This window comes from Lytechinus variegatus, chromosome 12 (genome assembly GCF_018143015.1).
Source record: "Lytechinus variegatus isolate NC3 chromosome 12, Lvar_3.0, whole genome shotgun sequence".
NCBI lineage: Eukaryota > Metazoa > Echinodermata > Echinoidea > Temnopleuroida > Toxopneustidae > Lytechinus > Lytechinus variegatus.
The window spans coordinates 16,700,828-16,723,696 of record NC_054751.1 but is presented as its reverse complement, the minus strand read 5'-3'; the positions used below and the strand labels follow the sequence as shown (position 1 = coordinate 16,723,696).

Here is a 22,869-nt window from a genome sequence, read left to right as displayed (position 1 = left end):
GTAATATAAAGCCCCACGTGTGAATCTGTATTAAATTGATATGACGTGATCATCAAACAAACCTAATCATGCTAATCACAGAATTTGCTTCAATGGCCTTTTCGTGATTGCGACTATTAAAGGTCATTTGGGATGTTTTGATAACCTCCAATGAATTTAATTTAATAAGTCTATGTGTTCCATGACGCATTTCGATCGATATGAGGACACTTTCATAAGAAACGTGACGGGACATGAGTAGAAATTAAACTCCATTTTTGCAATGGAAATCTGCTAAACCAAGTGAAGGCAATAGATAGTCGGATACTGAAAAAAGTTCATGATTAACCTTTGCTTTAATTGACAACGGCAACTAACATTTTATTTATCAAGTCAAAAGGTCTATACTACGATATTAATTTTCGGACAGTGAATCACCACGACGACGAGGTCCAGGAACGAATCCCAATAGCATAAATGGAAATCATGACGACTAATAATATGAATCGGAGCACTTTTATTTTCATTTCTTTCACAAAAAAGCAAACTTCTAAGAAAACACCACGAAGAGACGTCGTGAAAATTATCGGTCGGTATATCGATACATTATACAAAATTTAAATTTCAAAGCTCACGCAATATGTCAAATTATCATTTGTAAGGTGATTTCAGGATCTTAACGGATGACAAACGAGGGTAACCGAAAGGGTTATAATATACTATATTAAAGAAAGTGACGGTTTTACATTTAGTTATTACTTCAGGAATGGAACCGGTATCAAGCAGATAGAGAAGGTGAGAGAAGAGAATCTAAATCTTCTTTCTTCTCTGAGACAGAGGGAGAACGATCATGCTCACAAAGTTTACGTTTCTTTGATAACTTCTGATTGGCTCACTCTTCTAAAACTCCGCCTCTGACCCCGCCCACCAGTCGCGTGCCAGATGCGCTGTACCCATGGAGAGGTCAACCCGACTGATGCGAGCAGTGAAGTGCGAAGGCGATCTGAGCCAGCCCCGGGGACAAGCGAAAATTCGTGTTCGAGGCATGCGTGAACTCGGTTGTGAACTCAAAGCAATATTTCGCCATGGATATATTTCCACCTCTCCTGTATTACGTAGCGCAATCGATCAGTGGAAAACCGCACGAGGGATGCAACGCTACGTACTACGCAAGCAAACAGCGCGAACCGCTACACAATATAAACACATACTGCGACAGTGATAGATGAGCGCTAAGTTCAATAGTTCAGATTGTTCAAATAAAACAGGGAGAGAGGCGGAGAGAGAAAGAGAAAGATTGGGAGAAAGGGAGGTGAGGGATGAAAACATTGGCAAGCGCACTCCGTTCGTTCGGGACCCTGCACATTTATCCTCGGCCGACCGAGGTGATATAAATACGAGAGATATCTCTGTGGTGAAACAAACCGTAATATCGCGATCATAATAAACGCATGTGAGAGGAGGAATGTTGCGTCTTGCAAGCAAGCTCTTTTCGCCACTCTCTCATTCGCTCTCCCTCAATCTTTGCGGAACGGGGAAATCCTCTTCACGTGTAATTCATACGCTGTAATACCGGCAACTTCCGCCCGCATCTCGGCTCATTCTTCAGCTAAACACTGCTGACTTACAAAGCTCATTTTGCTTGGATGTCATTGACTTTTGAGAAAAGTTTGGTTGGTGAACTGGGAAGGAATTCCAAATTTCATGAGCTCTCAGAGAACGCATTAATTACTACAAGTGGATTTGAAAAAAGCCGTAGCAAATTTTGTCTCCTTGATCTGAGCGAGGTAAGTTGTGATTTTCTTTTTACATTGCGAATTTTAAATGTCCCTTCTTTATTGTTCATTACATTTTCTTTTATTTGATATCTGTTTTGTAAACCATTAAAAAATATTTTTACAATATCCAACAGAAGTGATTACACCCTCAGCCTTTCCGTGTTGCTGTTTTCCAAAAAAGATGTTTTTGGTTGAACAAAATAAAGAATCTGAGACTGAAGATTGGAGAAAGCAAAGCAGAATACCGTAGGCCTATTTATTATGACCATAAAATATTTATTTATAAGAAGCTGCATATATTATAAACTTATATATTTACCTACAAACGAATGATTGTTACGTGTTCATGATTCTACTGAATGATGTATAATACATATATATATATATATATATATATATAAATGAAATCGTAGATTTTAAAAGGAGTGTAACTCTAAAAGATGAAAGGTAAAATTACACTCTTCGTCAGTGCCCATGATGTGACAAAAATAAATAGAATCCAAAATTAGTTTCTGATGCAGTTGTGAAAAGACGATATTACTCACAATATAGAAATATATATATATGCTATGTGTCTGATATTTAAAACCTTACTTAGATTATGTTTCGTATTAACTAAAATCATTCCAACTATTCCTCTGATAAAGTCAGCAGAATTGTGCTAATTGTCAATTTTTACCTACTTTTTAAAGTACTTCATGGAAAAAAAAGAATTATCACATGCCTTATGCTTTTGGAACAAAATACAACAGTGGGGAATATTTGAATATTTAATTGTCATGTATATTTAACAATGTTTAAGAGAATAATTATTCTCCTTCCCAAAAAAAATAATTCTGTGCGATAACTTTCAGTGTTCGAATCGGCAAGTATATAATTGAAATCCAGGACGTTTGATTTTTTAGGCCAAGTTGTCAATCTGTTGACTTGGTTGATTAAATATATTTAGGTATTTATTCAGTGGTAATCGATGGGGTTTAAGCAGCCAGATGGCAGTGATTGATGCTGACAGAGGAATAAAATAATTTCCCTTTTTTTTTTTTTGCCTGATGGAAATCAAATAAATCCAGTTCGTTCAAGAACAGAGCTCTGGATTTTGTGTCATTATTTTACCATTATATATCCAGTGCTTGAGGGTTTAATTGGTCTGATTATCATTTTAAATGCATTCCAGGAAGAAGTCTAAATTTTTAAACATTTATCAGATTATGTTGTTTTAACTTGGTATAATTGAAATCACCCTGAATGGTAATAATTTGAAGAAAAAAATCTGAGACCTGGTCTATCTTCTTGTCCATCTAACGTTTAAAGAATTCCCTTTGAGGCGCCACCAGAACGACATTATCGCAGGTTTCGGGGGGGGGGGGTGCAGATATTTACAAACTGTAATTGTTTACATGTCGAAGTATGTGAGCCTAACATTTTATTTAGATGTGGACTTTGAATTGTTGCGTTCCTATGCTATTACATGTATGAATGTCTAAGCTGATTACAATTACATTTTGGTATCTCTTTTAATATTGCAGACATTAATAGATGACTAATATCAACTGATTACTAATTAACATTGAAAATTAAAAGACAATGATTATATTGATAATGATTTGATAGTTTTACTTCACTTCATTAATTCCTACGTTCCGCAATATTCACAGTGTTAAAAAGGTTTTAGCCCACTTATTGAATGAGAGTGTTCCTAACAAAGGGCTTTGTGTGATGAGTAACAAAATATTTTTTAGAACAACAAAAATTAAATAAATATATTTCATTGTAAACAATTGTTCAGCTATTCAACAAAATTAAGTCAATAAAAGACAGGCCTATAGGACAAACAAAAATGACTAATTTAGTATCGGCAATGTGAACTCTTTTTTAATTGGCTTTCGAGGTTAATATTGTTTTCATTAAATTTGGTTTCATGGTTTCGTATTATTTGGTTGTTCATGGTATATATATTAAAACGGTTGGATAGTTTCAAAATAGAAAACATCTGATTAAGAATTCTGATATTTTAATAGTTAAAGTCGAAGTTTAATGTGTAGGTGTCAAATGTTAACCTCACCCAAACCTTTAGACCCATACTGCTTCGGCAGTTACAGACCATTCTAAATGTGTGAGTACTTGGGTGTATGTATTTCTTGCGCTCTTGTCATTGTATATACCACATACACTTAAATATTATAACATTGCTGTTTATTGCTCGAAGAATACTGGACAATATCCTCTCTTTTCTGTCCTACAGCCTCCGAGAATATAGTATATTCATCTTTTTTTTGAGCAACACACATCGTAACATGGCGTTTATATACTCCATTTGGACTTTCGTTGTCCCCGTTTGTCTCCTGTACCTGATCAAGAAACTTTGGTACTGGTATATAGTCAGCAAGAGTGACCCGAACTGCTCGGCGCCTCTTCCTGGCGGATCTATGGGTTGGCCGATCATCGGAGAGACCTTTCACGTGCTTTTCCAGGTAGGTGGACTTTTATTAGAACAAATCTCTATTTTTTTTTTCCTTCCAAAACACCCGTGGCATATTTCATACGAGGAAATTTATTTTCCCCCATCTCTAGGAATTTCGGGTAATTGGAAATTGTGGTTTGTCTAAGAATTCGGTATCAGAATTTTCCTACAGGGACATTGCCGAATTCACTCTTCAAAGTTACTCTTAAAAACGTGGCAGTGGAATTGCGAAAAGAAGATGTTTCAAAATAATGGCAACCGATTTCGTAATTTAGCATTGAGCAGCTTCCTCTTTTACCATTAAAGGCAAGTGATAAGAACATCAATGCGAAAGACACTTTTCAAGTTAGCCAACCATGGCGTCGTATCCCGTTCCACCGGTATCAGCTGGTGCGTAATGAAAACGTCACGATGACCTCACTGTTCCTAAAGACTCCAATCAGCCAATCAGCTGCACATCTTCTTTTCGGTCAATGAACGAAGCGGACCAATCAGCGATAACCCGACCTTTCTGGTAGATACGTCGTATTGGGGGTTATTCAGAGGCCAATAAACTCCTCTTGAGAGAGTGTATTCTTTTTCCGAGGAACAGGGGTAGAAAAGAATGGGTTGACGTGCAAGGAATTGCTTTAATTTTGGCATTAGGGTTACCTGGAATTGCTCTGGAACTGCGAGAAGTTATCGAATTATTCCATACACTTGAGAATGATTGTGTGTCGTTGAATTACAAGACAACGATTTTCAGCCTTCTAAACAAAAATACTATGTCATCAATTAAGATACCTATTAGGTAGTAAATATTGGGGTTGACCCCGATGATAATGTTGAGTTAGGTTAAGGAGTTTAATTAAGCTTAGATCCTTAAGCTTTCATTCTGGTAGTACCAGTGTCTCTAGGCTCAAAATTTGCTAAAACCTATACTGATTGAGAAAATGTTGAATGATCGAGTAAAGATAGTCTGGTCTATGTTGGCCTATTTATCAAACAGAATCAAAGAACGTACTCTCAAAGTTACCAATAGAATATGGTGAGGCAAGAATCTCGACCAATGCAATTATTGGTTTCATTTATTTTTAGTAGAAAAAATCAAATTGTATTCTTCTGAAAATAAATACGAGAAGAGCTGAATGATAGTCAACAATTGACTATCATTTCCTCTTCTTTTGAGTGGCTTCGGAGAAGTACATTACCTCTTTTATACCTATCATAATAAGGTATTTTGACCTTAATTGTGGTCAGATCATGTCTTCAGGAACAGCACAGAAAGTACACAGGAAAGCCAAAAACGAGTGAGAAATGGATAAAAACGACAATATGACGTCATAATGAAGATTTGTATCGTTATTCACTCACAATAGTGTTCCTAAAAATATAAAGAAATAGAATTTAGCCTGGGAGAGAAGAAATGAATACGACATTCCAGAATTTTCCACAAGAATAGGAATACCCCCCAAGGGCAAGGAATAGTTATTGCAACATGCACTTTGCGCTAAAGGCGAATAATAAAGGGGTTTCTGAATCGTTGCACAGGAACTGAGAAGTATGCAAGGTATTGTTGGGTGACTGACGCTGGACAGAGGGTACAGAGTCAGGCGAAGTTCATTCCCGATCAAACGGGGGTTCGAGCATATCCACATTCCGGTGACGGAACAGAGCTGAGAGCATTCCTTTGTTAGGCAATGATTTATGGAATACTTGAAAAATGATATTTAATTTTCCACTTCTTTAACGCTGAATGGGCCATTAAATGTTCGACATAATGAAGGTAACATCCGCAATTACGCCAGATTTTGCAAGATAAATTGTATACTGACTTTGATTTACGCGGTAATGAAGAGACCGTGGAAGCGATGATTGAGTCCTCTGGGATTCGATGCCGAAAAAAAGGTATTCTGGTATTATACTTTCAAGAAGAAACACCCGAACGTTTCTTCCAGTTCACATCGGGTCCCTATTTAATAGTAAAAAAGTACTAGAGTCAATCTCCTTTAAATATATGATTAAATCCGTGATCCCCTTTCAAAATAGATCGACCATTTGGAAAAAAAAATCACTTAGAATTTCGTAGAAGGTATGGGTTACAGCGAATTTCTTTCCCGGATTTCTTTCTACATTTTCAAAGTGAGAACACGGAAGGAAATATTCCGCGAGTGAGACCCGCAATTGCATTTCCCTTGACCACCACGAGGTGGCGGTTTTCCCCCTCCTTTGCAGTTGTGCCCTCTGAATCAAGAGAAAGAAGGCTCATGAAAAAATGGACGAGAAACCATCCCCACTCATATAAATTATATGTACAATGTTTCAAATCGATATTGTAAAGAACATATTCAATTTTATTCTGGTTTGGTGTTAACGCATGAATGGCATGGTGATGATAATTATACCACGAAAGAGGAAATTGAGTAATAATGTAAATAACACCCTACAAACGGTTGCCATGTAGGCAGTGGGTGATATTACTTTGATACACACATCAGCGACCTCGGAACGGGATGTAATCTCGGCGGATCATATGTGGTTATTTGAGCGCGCTATGCGGTGAGGTGTTACAAAGAAAGTGTTTACCTTGTATAGAACAACAAGTCAACACCAACCCTGGTAGTGTTGGCGTAACTTGTTTTTTTTTAACCAAGTGAGAATGAATACGGTACTGCATGGAAGCTCTAAACGTTATAGCACTGAAGAGGGATTTGACGTTGGATGTATTAAATGGCCTGTCCCAAGTGGGTTTTAAGTTCGTAGGTCAAAATGATTTTGTTCAGCTCATGAATAAGCTGAACTTGACCCTTGAACTGGAAGGCGTACGTTTCGAGTTGTTATGCGTATGACGGAACTCTGTGGGGAGGTACGTGTGGATGGGTGTGTGTATGTGGGTGGGGGTAGTGCGTAAGATAACTTACCTATCTGGATAAAACGGTGCCGAAAATGCCATTGCAAAGATTGAGGCTACTTTGATGAGTAGACCTTCTTTTGGTCTACCCCTTTCAAAACTTCGTATTTCTTTTTTTTTTCATGAATGCAACTTACCATGCTTCTATACAATGGAAAGCCTAGGCCTAATTAGAAATGAGAAATATTTAAAGAGTGCAATTATTCTCTATTGACAAATTTGGCATCATTTCTTAAACTGCAGTGGTCATATATATATATACGTATAACTGAGAAAGGGAGAGGGAGGGAATGATAATATCCGCGCGCGTGTTCGAGTGTGCGTGCTTTATGACCGCGATTTATCGATTGTTGATAAACGTTCAAAGTAATCATATTTTCTAATTAATTATTCCTTTAGCGTGCGCGACTTTATGTTTACTCGTTTGCTCTTTACCATACCACTGTGTTTACACATTTCCCCAGTTATCCCTCAAGCGTGACACTTTACTGCACAACACCAACTCCACACTCGCTCCCTTACCTAAACCTGAACCAAACGCGCACACACTCTTGTTTTTTTTTTAACCAAAGTACTCTCCTCGAAAGCGGAGGAAAAATGATGAAATGATGCAGAATACAGTGTATGAAAGGTCCCCATCCCTCTACCCAAAGCACCTAAAGCCACAAAACAGTTTTGAAAGGGGGGGGGGGCTGACCATGCATGCAAAAAATCAAAATCAGATGATAATCAGATGATGATTTTTACGTTTTTGTCCACGGTTTTGGAATAAAGTGGGGGGGGGGGTAAAAACCACCCAACCCAAGCCGTTTCTGCAGCCCCTGCCTAAAGTACTTACTACAAGCAAAAATATTTATAAACAACAATACCTGACCTTGGTCAGCCTTCACCGCCTATGGGTATGAATTTATTTCAGCATACAATAGGTTTGCTAATTCAAGAAAAAGAAGGGAAAATGCTAAGAAAGCGTTGCATAATTCATAAAGGTGGAAATGCAGAAAAGAAATCGCCTTCAAGCAATGACCTAAACGAATACAGTCCACTTTGTCCGGCAAATGACCCCAGTGTTGAACAATCTAAACCATCGTTTATTCGAGAATAATACGAGGGCAAGACGATGGAGTTTATTCATCGTATAGAATGGACAACAATCAACAATTTATACATCATCACGGAGTGGATTGTACTACGACACATTGTCCGGGTATTCACATCAAGTTCCTTAAGGCGAATTTTTTTGTCATTATGATGATGTATTATGACGATACTGAGAAAATATACAAAGGCAACATAATGATAATGAATCCACGTTTCATCTCGTTTTAAACGAAAGTTGAAAGAAAGTCCAGTTGTATACATATTTTTATATTAGATCTAACGCTTGTGTGTTCAGCTTATGATCATGGTGGTAGACCTATTAGGGACTTTGATTTTTGTTCTTTTATATCATGGAAAATTGTACAAGCTGAAAGTGGTATTAATAAGTGTGCGTTGGCTTTGACCTTCTGACCGATTTGATATCAAACGTGCTTTGAAATGGTAAATTTAGCAAGGATCGATGCCCTAGGAATTCTCCTCTTGCGCATTTTCTTTGTCTCGGTAAATCAACAGATTCCGAAAATTGTATGAAATCTTTCATTTCCTATCACGTCTTTACACAACGAATCGTAGATTTATTGCTTAACCGCATAAGTATCTAAATGGACCTTAAGTGAATTCGCGATCCCGGTCATATTCAGGCGAAAAATATCTATCAACCTTTGGCTGAACCTCTTGCGTCGATGATTCACGAAAAATCTCGAAGCGTACTGGTGCCAAATTGGCACGAGACCAGAGAGATATAACAAAAGCTTATTGTGCTACTCTGTTCAACCAAGCTATGTAAGTCACCAGTGTTGTTTATCAACATTTCCAATCCCAGCGAGAACCTACTAAATACCAATGCAAAGTACGCCATATTTACAAAATTATTTTTGCACTGGTCCTTTACCCATGAGGCATGCGCGACAGAGCTCATAATTGTCCGAGAGGTATTGTGTTTTAAAATAGAAATGTAAACTGAAGAACTGTCGCATTTAAAATTTGAACTGGATTTCTTTCATTCTGTTTGCTATGACTACTCGATTTAAAAAAGCAATGTATCCGTGTACTTCAAACCACAATTTACTTCGAGTCAAAATTAAACATTAATGAACAAATATTACTACAAATTCTGTAATTTATTTATTCATTAATTCATTTTTTTTATAAAGCAACGGCTACACATAGCCATGATAGTAGAGCATAGATGTTATCTGTAGGGAAGAACTGAACCCTGAACATGATTATTTACCATCATAGTTATTATTAGTGATAGTAGTACAAGACTCGTAATAGTATTATTATTTCATCATCATTATTTATTTTTTAAATAAATGTTATCAGCACTACAGTTATTGATATCATAATAATAGTGGAATCCGAGGGAAAAGGGACATATCAATGAATTTACAACATAAACATAAAAAAAAAACAGGATTATGCTTTGATCTGGAAACGATCGTATAAATCTACCAGAGATTTGCCGACTCCGTCGTTAAGGCGATGCAGCCCTTACAGCCAACCCATACCCTTGATTTTATTAGTGAAAAAAAGGGAGAAAAGGAAGGGGAATATCATGGGAGAAAGAAGAGCAATACAAAAAAGTTTTAGGTCGTTTAACTCTAATACACCCATCAGTCAATGAAAAATAGTAACGTCGCCTTTACATCGTTTTAACCCTCCTCGAAATACCATAAAACCATTCTTTAAAAATGCAACACACATTGACATCACGAATAAAATATCGCAAAGCTTTTGTATTGGTATTACAATGCATTGTTCAACAAAGGTCTATCTACGATCTATGGTAGATGAAAACATACTATAATGGTGATACGTTATATAGACCTTCAATTCGTAAAGAAACGCGACTCTGGTATTTGTAAACACAAGATGTTTACATTTTCACGTTGGTATGCACGTAATAAAAGTAAAAGTTATGAAGGTAGCAGGGTATTATAAGTACTATACAGGTATTGTCAGTATAGAGGTCGCCCGTTCTGCATCCCTGCGTCCGTAGCACGAAGGACCTACGGACCGGTAAAATTCTGTACCTGTCATCGTTGGTATCAGTTACAAAGGGGATTCCAGGGCAATCAATCGCTTCAATTGACATCTTCTAAAACGATTCGAGCGTTGCTTTGTTTTCTCGTTACCTGCCTGTCAACAAGACACGGGATTGCCGACGAGGAACGAAGGATCTTTTTTCAAGCGAAGGATGCTTATATATACCAGCCCATCATGTTCCCGGGAAGTCCACAGTGCCAATATAGGATCGCAGACTTTTGTAGGGCAATCGATCAAATTACGCATTATGTTAGGGTTGTCTATTTTCGAGAGGATTCCGTGTCCCTCCCGAACGAAAATAAACCAATCGTTTCACGGTTTAATTTGCTGGCATGATTGGTCCTGTCGTATTACTTCGCCATGTCCTCTATTTTGAGATATGCATCTTTATCCTTTTCTCTGAAAATTATCCCCCTATAATATGCAGAAATGAAATGAAACATCGAGATTCCTGCACTGACCACAGGTTTATTTGTTCACGCATCTGTGTCTGACAATTGACGAGTTTCCCGTAACTTTTTTTAAAGACATGATCTGATTATGATTTTTATGATTTAAAAGCGATGGACCTTTCTGCGATTAACAACCATCTGACCATAGTCCGCTCACCGCTTTAGCGTATCCCATTTACCTGTATGCTTCTATTTTGCAGAAGATTATAACATAATATGTAGCGATTTGGGGTGCCTTTCCAATTACATAGGGTCGTGAGTGTATCTCCTAAGTATTCTGATGCTTGAGTCTGAAGAGACCAGGCCAGCATTTATATAACTTACTCTATGAAAAGGTCGGGGTTAAATAATTACAGGAAACATTTGATAGGTGATGAGAGATGGGTTGGCCCCGAAAGGGTGGCAGATCCTAGGAGAGAACGGCGTCAGAAATACCAACAGAGTTAAAGGGATCCCTCTGACCTACGAACTTGACCATGTGTATGTCACTGGCGTATCTTCGAGCAGTGGCGCCAAGCATGGTGGTACATAGGCGATGGCGTGACCAAAGAGGTGATGTCTTGCTCATCTTTGTAGAATAGAATATTAAAATTTATTTTACTGTATTCTTACTGAATTTCTGGCTAATTTTTTTTAGTTTCCTGATTATGGTCGTGGAGCGTAATGTTTTTCTAGAACTAATTCAAGACCTAGTTCCTTCCTGGCCTAAGGAGTAGTCATTGGGAGCATCCCCGGGAAAGCTATGATCCAGGGACAGTTCTCGGAGGGGGTGGTAATCATGGCCCTGGAAAGATTTCCCCGGGGAGGGGGGGGGGGGGCTGCGTGTATTATTTTCCACAGGCAGCATCCCCTAGAATGCTGGTAGGTGTGTTATATTGGAGAAATGTACTGAAAATTACTCGAAATTCTTTATACCAAAACGATCTTTATTTTGTAGTTTGCAGTGAAAACCTTTTTTTTTTGGCTTGTCAAATTTACAATAAAATCGTTCCCAGACTTTCAGGAGTCAACGTCGTGGCAGTTCTTGCAGATGTGAAGCAACACCCATTTTGATCATCACCATCATCAATTGCTATCACCACTATCACAAAAATAACTTTTGTAATACGTCGTGACTGTCACTATCACGTTCATACTCTTGATAACAAAATGATTGTGACATATGGACCCTGGACCTTTTAAGATAAGGCATCGATAAGCTATTGCTGATGATTACCTTGACGGAATACATCTGTACCTTTTCCAAAACAATTATCAATCCCTGTTTCGCCCTTGCCATTGAACCCCATGCCATCTCGAGTGCAAGTTTTAGTAATTAAACTTTACGCGAGACGCCTATGCTGATAAGATCTCAAGCAGGCGTTAATACAACACTCCCCCTCTCTCTCTCTTTGGCATAATCATCTCGATTGTTTTTACGTTAATCTAGTGAACAATCAGTCAACTCTTTCGCTTTCTTTTCTATTTTATTTCATCTAAATACCTCGTTTATTAAAGTCGTGCTGCAGTGATATGTCACCAGAGTGCAGCACCTCATAACTATTTACCTGTGGTGAAACCTCGATGGCGTTCTGGGGAATCTGCGGCGAGGACTGCCTTGGCGTTTTGATTAAATCTGTCAGTTATGAACCCGACCTCCTTTCATGCTCCCTCTCTCTCCCTTACTCTCTCTCTTTCCTCATCACATCTTCCTTTCTTCTTCAAATACACAAATCCAAGCCACCATTTCTGTATCTTTTCCTCTTTATCCTTGCATCCACCCCCCTTTTTTCGCTTTCATCCTCTGAGCACGCACACACACACACAAAACACACCATCAAAATGCACCTCCCCGCAATGCATATTTTGCTTTCACTCGAAAAGGCCGACTTATCGTTCTCTATTATCTCCCCACTTTCCCTCCCACTGTCTTTCTCTGCACACACACACACGCGCACACCCCCCCCAACACACGCACCCTTTAACACTAACTCAAATTTTGCACTCGCCCTCTCCCTCGCTCTCTCTTTCTCGTCCTGTCCCTTGCACTCGGCTCTTGCAAGGTGGTTCTGCGGTTGACGATATACGTCAAAACCTGCCAGTACAACCTGATATTGAAATATGAAAGCATAAAGTCCCCAAAGTAAATATGCATACAATGTAATACCTTAATCCCTCCAACTACAATTCAATTAGTGGCCTTCCCCGTGATCGAGGATCAGTATTTTCCACACGATGAAGACCAGTTTCCGCGGTTAGTTGTGTCCGACATTAATGGTCCATGTGAAACATTGTTTTTTTCACTTTAGTATCGGTTGATCGGGCTTAAAGAATTGATTGACATTTTAGTAATTAAATGTTCTTTTGTTTCCCGGGGCTTAATGACAAGACTGTGCGAGAGGGAGGGGGGTGGACAAAACCAGGGCCAAGACAAGCAGAACAACATTCATTTAATGTAAAATTTTCATCTGATCCTGTGTTTTAAACTGATCTGTCGGAATGTAGAGTTTACATTCAGAATCTAAAATATTGACTTTTCCGAAATTACAATCTTATGTGTCATGAAGAAAAATGCAAATATTAATAAAGAATTTTGGAAAAAGGTTTGCATTATGAATTTTCTAGAATTAATATGATTGGTTTTTCATGCAAAACTCCGCTAAATACTAATTCAAAAAGTCATCTAATGATCATTTAAAAAAAAACAGAAGCTATTTGCTTTGAATAAAATTATGATGAAAGAGGATATCCCCTTCTTCCGATATTACATCTGGAATTTATCCAGTAAGAGTAGGGTAATCCTATCAATACGTAACTGAAACTCTAATCTCTTTGCTGTTGAAATGAATATATTTTTTTTCTTTATAAATAGGTCAATTTAGGAATGTGTATCACTGCGATCTGTCTCCTCATAGAAAAGTAAATACCTGTGCATGCCCTATATACAATTTCTTTGACAGGTGTATGGCATATTCCATCGTTGTGTTTGTGTGTTTAGCTCATCTGGAGTATGAAAATGCATATTACGTCCAGCATTCTCTTCTATTATGCTGCTGCTATTTATAAACTTATTGTAAATTGACAGATAGAAAAAATATAGCTGTCAAATTTACACTTATCATGGCGCTTTGTTTTTTGTTATCATTCTTGTTATGAAAACAGTTGTTGTAGAGTGAATATATAAAATATCATAGAAGATTATGATGAAATTGCTCGCGCGATATAATTCATTTTGGATAATACGGTATTCTGCGAATTACTTCTTTATAATTTCCACATACCAGCTGCAATAATCTGAATTCTGAATTGATAAATATTTAATGGTTGACTTATATTCGAAATACTGTTTTCCTAAGGCCTATTTGTAAATGTATTTCAGGTGAACTTACTATGGGATTCGTTCTTTTAAATAAGATAGAAGCTAAAGTTAAATTAAACTAAGCTAATAATAGACTTTTTTATTAAAGTATCATTAACAAGTGATAACCATCATAATTCGCATTTTAGCAGTCAGATGCAGTCAGGCTAATAAGTAAAGACTGAAGAATCGATTTGAAAATCAAAGGGGAAAGCGGGAAATGATTTGCGGTTTTAGGAGCAAAAATGCAAACCAGCGAAGGGGGAAAGGCAGTATCAGATTAATTTCTCGCCGACTTTCCAAACGTCATGTACCGATATTGTGACGAGATTGACATAACTTAATTCGGTGGCGGGAAGGAAATAATTAGAACCTCTGCCAGAAGATGGACCTTCGAGTCATTGCAATAAAATTATCATTTTAGGAGGAGGAAAGCAGAAAGGGGGCACGTTTTTAAGTTCTTGGTGCCACGCGGTTCATAATGAATTGAACTGAATGGCATAAGGACTAAGTCATGATGGCTCTGAAAGCAAAAAAGCATTTATTATGGGAATAAACCCATTTTTTCATTGGAGAGGGCTTCAACTTTTGAAAAGTTCGTTTGCTTTAGTTTGCCCTTTGTCATCGTGTCGTCAGTCGTCATCTTCGCGCGCCACTCTCGCTCCTCGAAATCACACAGAGGCATTCCAGAAAGGTGTTTCGATCGAAGTTAGGGGTTATTCCTGGGTTAAATGCAGGTTAACTTGCAGGGCAGAGTGGTGAAGGATAGACTAACTGCATCGGGGCGGAAAAGAATTCTTTCATAATCCAAGAGCAGGTGTGAAAGGCAACAGAATTCCACGTTGTAATCCTGCTCAATAGGTGTGAACGCCTGTCAACGGTATTTTGACAGTGTGAGGTGTGAAGTAGTTCGCAGAATCCTGACACGTGCGTTTAAATGGGAGGATTACGAGTGTGTAAAAAAGACAAAAAAATCAATATTCACGTTAAGCCTTATCGTACTATACATGAAATACTACATATTGTTTACTAACATTAGTTATAGAAACAGTCATTAATGTCCTCGACAGGATATAAACGACATTTCGCATCAGAAAAAAAATTGACAAGCAAAAAAAAAGGTCCTCAGTTGTGACTCGTCGGGGGGGGGGGGGGAGACTGTCCCCCTGCCCCCCTATAGGTACGCTAGTGGTTTTAACACTAGGTGATCGAAAATTTGCTTGTATAGCCCCCAAGTTCTGGCATAGCTTCCCCCTAGGAAAGCACCATCCGTAAACAACTTTATATCAAAACTCAAAACACATATTTGACTAATAACAAGCCTTTTAGGAATCCTATAAAGTGCAGTTGATTATATTTTTTGTGTGAATATTTTATACGCTTTATAAATGTATTATCATCATAAGACTGACTAAATTATTATAACCTGTGAATGTTAAAGATAAATTAAAATTACATTATTTGAGCAAATATTGAAATCTCTCTTTATATTGATAAATCAATGTTTCTTTTTTGTTTTTGTTGTTTATTATTCAGGGACCGTCGTTTTACGAGAAAAACTTTGCAAAATTTGGACGAATCTTCAAGACGCACCTATTTCTCAACCCCACTGTTCGAGTTTACGGGAAAGATAATATCGCCAAGATCCTTCAAGGGGAGAATGATATCGTGACTTCAACGGTAAGTGTGAACTTAGTAATTTTGTATGCATCGAAAAATGGGAGATATTTTGATAATCATTTTTCTTAATTCACAGATAAGTTACAGTAATTGGCCTATTGACAAGGCACCACTTGAGTAAAAGAATAGGAGAATGTGCTCTCATATTTCACTTCGCCTTCAGGTAAAGTAGATTATCGTATAAAGTCATCACCTCTTTTTATTTATTGCTGTCAGATTCTTATCCTGTCAGTTTCTATTTATTAGGGGTTCTTGAACCACATCAAATATAGGAATCACTTGTGAACATGTTTATCACTGAAAAATAATTAGGATATAAAATAGGAAAATAAACGGGAACGGGTCCATTATAGACATATCATTTTTATTCCTACAAAGAAAAAAAAAACAATGACACAAATGGCAAATATCAAGAAATAATAATGATGATGACAACCTGGTATATTTTGAACTAATCGTAATGAATCTACAATTTTCCCTCTCTGCCTCGTTCATGTTTGATGGAAATTGAAGTATGTCTGAAACCTGTCGTGAAGTTAAGGAAATTGTTTGCGATTGAAAGGGTCTAGATAGGGAGTAATCTTGGCTTTGCTATGGCGGGACAGCTTGAAAGCTACTCCCTTGAACATTATAATTATTTCTCAACGCTATTCATGTCTTCCAAGTGCGTGTTCTGAACATGTCACCCCTAAACAAGTCTTGACCCCCAGACACGATACATTATGTCCCTTTCCCTTTAATTCCTGAAAAACTACAAATGATTTTGCGAGGACTATAACATGGATTTTCCTTTAAAGAATTATTATTTGGAAAATGGCTCATGAAGAAATAGAATTCCCTCCATCCAAATCGTGAAACTTTGCCAAACAGCCTAATTTGTACAAATTAGTATATTTCAATACCCCTTATTCATCAGGTTATATACTTCATTAGTTTTGATTGATAGCAGCAGTTAAAAGCATGAAAATAACTTGGTTGACCTTTAACAGATCATAAGAAATAACATTTGCACTTTTCATCCAATAAATTTTTGGCTTAAGCATACTTTTCTCTTCCGAACTGAACTTGTACCTCACTCACCGTGCGTCGCTGTTCATAAAATTATTTACCTACTTTTTTTTCTTGTCAGCTCGCTTTCTCGCCTCTTTTATTTCCTTTCTCCTACAGTTCTTCCATTTCCAATCTCCCTTTACCCTCATTCACTTTCTTTAGTTTCCTTTGTTTTTTTCTTGGATCAGTGTATGGTGTATAGGTCAATTTATCCCGTTTTAGAGCATTTTGTTTAATGCATCTCTCTATTTGAAAGTCTTTGTGTTTAATCTACCACTATTTAGTCTTTTAATAGTCTTTAGTTGGCTTTCTCCAGTCACCCATTTATATTCTCCTGCAATAATCCATTTTCTCTATCTTTCTCTACCCTCAACCATTTCTCTAACCCAGATCACTCTATCACAAAGCGCCATATCACCTCTCTCTTCCTTTCTCTTTTCCCTCTATTTTTCTGCCGCCCTCACCGGCTCCTTTTCTCCTCTATAATTATAGCCACCCTCTACCCCCTCCTCTCTGTATACCTCTTGCTCCCACCATCACTTTCTCTCCACCTTTCTTTCATGTTTATGCCTATCTTGATATCACCATCTTTAAAATACAACACTCCGTTTAATGATCTTGTCTCCATCGTTCCTTCCACTCTGTCTCTCCACCTTGCTATCGACATCACAAATCTCACGTTTCCCTTTCATTTTCAAGCTCCCACTTTCCGGGACCAATCAATCAGTTCCTATGTGATAGAGTAATTGTATTTGAGCATTCTCCCCCCCGCTTGGCAGCTTCACGAATTTCAACTTTCAAAGGACATTCACCCGTTCAAAACATTCCCTGCATACATAGCTACAGTCATATAAACAAAATCGAGCAAAGCCTTTTTTCGCAAACAAGTGTTCCTACGTATTTGAAATCTTCGCATCTGATTAGCTGAGAGTGAAATTGTCAGTTAAAAAAAAAGGAACTTGCTAAACATGCATCAACCATTAAATTTGTATTTTGAAGAAATGAAAGATTTCAACCTATATTTAGTCTAAAGATTTATATATTTTAGATATTTTATATTATTATTTTTTTTAATTCAGTGGCCAGCTTCAACCCGTCTCATCCTTGGGGAAGACACCCTCGCCATGGCACAGGCCGAGGAACATGCATTCATGAAGAAAAGGGTTTATGTAGCCTTTTCACACTCGGCTCTCAGTGGTTATGTCTCTATGATTCAGGTGGGTATATTGAAAGGGTAGTAGATTCATTCTGCTCTTAACACCAAATCTAAGTAAAGCAGATATGTGGTCACAAATATGCAACATGAAACATTTATACAGATGTGTTATTTTATCTGTGAGTATGCATACCCGCATGCCTACTTGTTGCTATAACAGGCAATTCCGAGTTATCTTGTATGCACAGTATGCATAGCCTGAGTGTTGGCTGCATTTTAACTAATAATTGTGTTGGGGGAATTCTTGAGGGGGGTACAATGATATGTGATGTCAGGAGTCCAGTCATTTACCCCCTCCACGGAATTTAAATGTTCTCTTGGTCAATGCTTGAACATTGAAATAAGATTTATGATCATAAAGACACATTTAGATTATATCAGAAGAAAAGAGATTGGAGAACTCACCCTCACCTTGTCCAGTAGTCAACTTTGTTCTCTGTGTTGCCATGGATATGATGATAGTTGTAAATAAGGGTGGAAATCCAACGAAACACTAATATCTGGGTCCGGGAAGAACAGTCTCCATACATACAATATAACCCAAAGGAAGAAGCTTGGTTTCCATGCAATCAAAGAAATAGAAAAATGTCCTCAGATGATATCGGCTAAAAGTGGATAATGAGAAATAAAAAGACATCAGCAGTCAGGCCTTTCGATGAGTATGTAGTTGAAATCAAAAGCAAATGGTAATCATATACTAGTTATCCAACTTTAAGAATGCAGTAGGCCTATACAACAGCACAGCTGTCTAGAGTGGAAAAAATGTACTTCGTAGGGTTAAGTCACTATCTGTTGATTTGCAACCAAAACAAATTACCTTAGAGTAATGGTGGAGCGTTAAAGGTGATTTTGCCTGACCTATCATGAATTTGAGTCACAGTGTTGTGCTCTATGAACCTCATGTTGCGGCAGGATCATCCTATGGCTAGGTTGAACAAAGGAGTTGATTTGAAAAGATGTTGCTGGTCTGCTGATTTTGAAAGGCATTTGGCCAAAAACCAATCCAGGGTATTATGCTAGTTTCCAATGGGGTTCAAGAATCCCTAACAAAAGACACCAATAGAGAAAGCACCTGACCGTTTGCATAATCTATTGTAAATCCCTTTGTGTTTTTATTTGGAGGCTTCTAGCCGTGGCCATCATGGGTTTAAGCCTTTTTACTCCAGGATCCCATTTCATAATAGATCCATGCAATAACAAATGCATCATTCCTACAACAAACCTATTATCAACCAGTCAGATTAATGGATTTCAGTAGCTTTAAACTGTAATTTAAAATTTGTTATTATAACAAGTTTTATGAAATGGCCCGCAGGTGTACTTTGCAATTGAATCAAAATTTTATTTTATTTAAGTAAAGTAAAAGAGAATATACATGTATATTGATAGGAGTCATAAAATTCTGTAGTGAGATCAAATGATTAATCATATTCATCATTATAATGAAACAATACCCTACTCTTTTTGTGAATACAGAAACCAGTCAGAACGGCCATTGAGAAGTGGTGTCAGTCTGATGAGGTGCTAGCCAGCAATGTCTTGAGACATCTGTCATTCCGTGTTGCTGCTGATGTTATCTGTGGCTTCCGTTACACTGACGAGGACGTGACAACGCTCTGTCAGAAGTTTGATGAAATCATGAAAGGCATCATGACAATCCCTTTCGATTTGCCCTTCTCAACATTTAGAAAGGTGAGCAGTGCATATGACAATAACTTCATTATTCTTTCTAGTTATCAAACTTCAAAATTTAAATTTTTTTTATGACACGTGCCATGTAATTACATATAGTACAATCCTATATGGTTCACTTTTCCATGTCTGTTCTTCATGTATAATTTACAAGTTCGAAGTACAAATAATTGAATACATTTCAACCCCAAGCTAATTATGAAAAGATACAAGTCCAAGGAAAAGAATGTATCATAGTCTTTTGGGCCTCCATAATATTATTTCTGTTAATACTTTTACACCGAGATCACGGTGAAATCTCTTATATCAAGGGAGCGCGAACATACATGTATGTAATTTCATTAAAGACCTTTTTTCTTTATCTCTTAATCTTTCTCCTCTTAATCTTTCTCTTTGTATTTCTCTTCTGTTATCCCACATACACACACCCTATTAATTATTTCCCCTTTCAATCTCTGGTTCTCTATTCATCTCACCTTTTGATGATCTAGGCCCTGAAGGCTCGGGACTTCATCAAACAGAACCTGGACGAGAATGTGATGCGCAAGGCTAACCTAGATCCGGAGGAAGACACCCAAGATGCCATGCGAATCCTGATCAACCTCGCCAATAAATCAGACTGCAATACTTCCAAGGAAGGCTTGTATGAAGCCATCAAGAACCAAACGGTATGCTCCTCTTCCTTCAAGAAAATAAATCACACTGGCTGAAATTTGACTTTTCATTCATTGTTACCCATTTACCACTGCATTCTTTTATTCATATATTCTTATACAGGTCAATCCCACTCTAATAAAGAACGGGTTAAGATTTTTCTTGAAATGGCTCTGCAGGATATAGGCATATCTAACTGGGTTTTAAATTAATTTTGAAATTATCTGTTATGAAAAACCAGGCACTATAATATGGGTTACTGTAGTCTGTACATACAAAATTAAGATTATTCATTACTCATATTAGGATCAATTTTAATTTTCATAGCGCTGCAAAGAATATTGAGGAAGGATGAATAGAAGTCAATCAGCTAATCGAGTATCATGTCCATTAATTTCATGACGTTACCAAAGCTAGTATTTCACACCAGTTATCTGTATACATCTCATTGTTTTGTCTATGTAGTAATTTGAGATTAAGAATGGTTGACAAACTGGTTGCAGTTCCAGATATGCGCAATTGTGAAATTTGGCCCCTACTTGGCTAGGAATCTAGATCAGAAGTACAGGTTAGGTTGTTGATAAACATCTTTATATCAGTGTTGGTAATCCAGTTATTCAATTTTGACAAGACATTTTCACATTCCTTAATGCTGGTGTTTCTCCCCCATTTTTCAGATTGAGTTTTTGATAAGCGGTATGCTGTCACTCAGTTCTGCAGCAAGCACCATGCTGTACCACCTAGCCAGGAAGCCAGAGGTCCTAGCCAAGGTTCGGGAAGAGCTGAACCAGTATGGCCTGCTGACCGACTACACCCCTCTAACCCTTAACAAGATCAACCAATGCCACTATGTCATGCAAGTCATCAAGGAATCTTTAAGAATGGTCCCTCCCATTGGTGCTACCTTCAGGACTGCTCTCAAGACCTTTGAGTTAGATGTAAGTAAGCTGCTACAGGTGTGGCATTTGCCTTCAGGATATAGTTGGTCTGGGAAAAGCAGAGGGTTTCAAGAAAGTGTTGCCTGGTTGCCTAGTGAATTCCGTAATTCTCATAGACTCTGTAGACCCTAGGGTAAAGTTGATAATGTGACTCTGGCTCTATTTCATGGTACATAGTTATTGGTTGCTTTAGAAATAAGACTTTATATGAAAGGGTTTTGGTGTGATGTTGTTTACCTCCTTCCCTGTAGAAATGAAAGTGATATATACAAGGAGCAACTGTAGACAAACATCAATTATGTACTTGATGTTTACTAACTCATTAATATAGAGATGGATAATGCAGTGTCAAATATTAGTGATATTGGATCAAACTCTTCTATCTCTTAGGTCATAGCATAGATATCATTGCATCTCATACTGTTTAGTCAAATCTTAACTGATATTGATTATTTCTGGCCTTTTGTTCAGTTGACACTCGTGGTAGCTTTTGTATAATTAAATGGGAGTATGCCATTGCTAATTCCATCAAATCTTTTGTTTCCTTCTTCTGCAGGGCAAGCAAGTTCCCAAGGGTTGGACCGTATTCTGGAGTATCCGGGAGACCATCCACTTATCAAATTCCTTCACCAACACCCACGAATTTGATCCTGATAGATTCTCACCTGAACGCAGGGAGGACAAGGTTGCTGGTCGCTTCTCCATGCCCGTCTTTGGCCATGGCACCCACAGCTGTATCGGACAGAACTTTGCACTTCTCACGTTACGCATCTTGCTTATCGAGTTGGCGCGCACCTGTGACTTTGAAACACCTAATGTAGAGAAGATTAAATTTGCATGGCTGCCGTCCCCGAAACCCAAGGGTGGTATGCCGACGCGGTTCACACGGAAAGTTATGGTGGATCAAAATGAGAATGAGGTCTGCTACTCTAAGTCTTCGATATCTCAGGATGATGAGGGTCCATCAGGAGATGGTGTCCATCAGAGAAGTGCAACGTGTCATGCAGCATGAAGACATTCAAAATTGGACATTGTATTTTGAGAAGAACTGGACATTTACACGCACAAAGCTCTGATCCTAGCGAACACCTTTGAAATGAATAAATGATGACGCTCTGTTATAGGGATCGATTTGATTGTCTCTACATGACACGTTCCCTTTAAACTGTAACCTTGCACTGTGGCTTGGCATTACATATGCATATAGACAGTGGTCATGAAAAACTATTAAACAATCCAATATGTCCTTGATTTCAACCAAATCCAGCAAACCATTCTACATTCATCGACATGTTTCGTGCTGAAGGCTCTTGATGACATGGTGAAAATAAACATCTTGGGTGTATGCTTTTGAAAGTAATCAAAACTATGGAGATTGGCAAGATGTTAAGGCAAAAATATATATATGTATACATTTAAATACACACATATAAATATATATATATGATTTATATATATATTGCCTTTTGACGGTATTCCATAGTCATGAATCTATTCACTGATAGGTTATTAATTATCTATGTATTCATTTCAGGCATTTTGTGATGACAAGGCACCTTAATATTCATATTTTATCAATTTGCAACACTGTAAAT

The 22,869-nt window shown here is 37.7% G+C and overlaps 1 protein-coding gene across 1 annotated transcript; it reads left to right on the top strand.

The window, feature by feature from the left end:
- Window positions 1-1,399: 1,399 nt before the first annotated feature.
- LOC121425409 (cytochrome P450 26A1-like) lies at window positions 1,400-22,388 on the top strand. The gene is made up of 8 exons (XM_041621455.1): window positions 1,400-1,766; window positions 4,000-4,228; window positions 15,581-15,724; window positions 17,854-17,991; window positions 19,467-19,682; window positions 20,174-20,350; window positions 21,014-21,274; window positions 21,831-22,388. The coding sequence occupies exons 2-8, from the start codon at window positions 4,052-4,054 to the stop codon at window positions 22,284-22,286; spliced, it is 1,569 nt and encodes a 522-aa protein (XP_041477389.1). The 5' UTR covers window positions 1,400-1,766; window positions 4,000-4,051; the 3' UTR covers window positions 22,287-22,388.
- The last annotated feature ends 481 nt before the right edge of the window (window positions 22,389-22,869 follow it).

Coding starts and splice junctions, on each gene's coding strand:
- LOC121425409 (XM_041621455.1), top strand. CDS start 4,052: ATGGCGTTTATATACTCCATTTGGACTTTCGTTGTCCCCGTTTGTCTC. Junction 20,351..21,013: donor AAGCCATCAAGAACCAAACG/GTATGCTCCTCT, acceptor CCCATTTTTCAG/ATTGAGTTTTTGATAAGCGG. Junction 21,275..21,830: donor TCAAGACCTTTGAGTTAGAT/GTAAGTAAGCTG, acceptor CTTCTTCTGCAG/GGCAAGCAAGTTCCCAAGGG.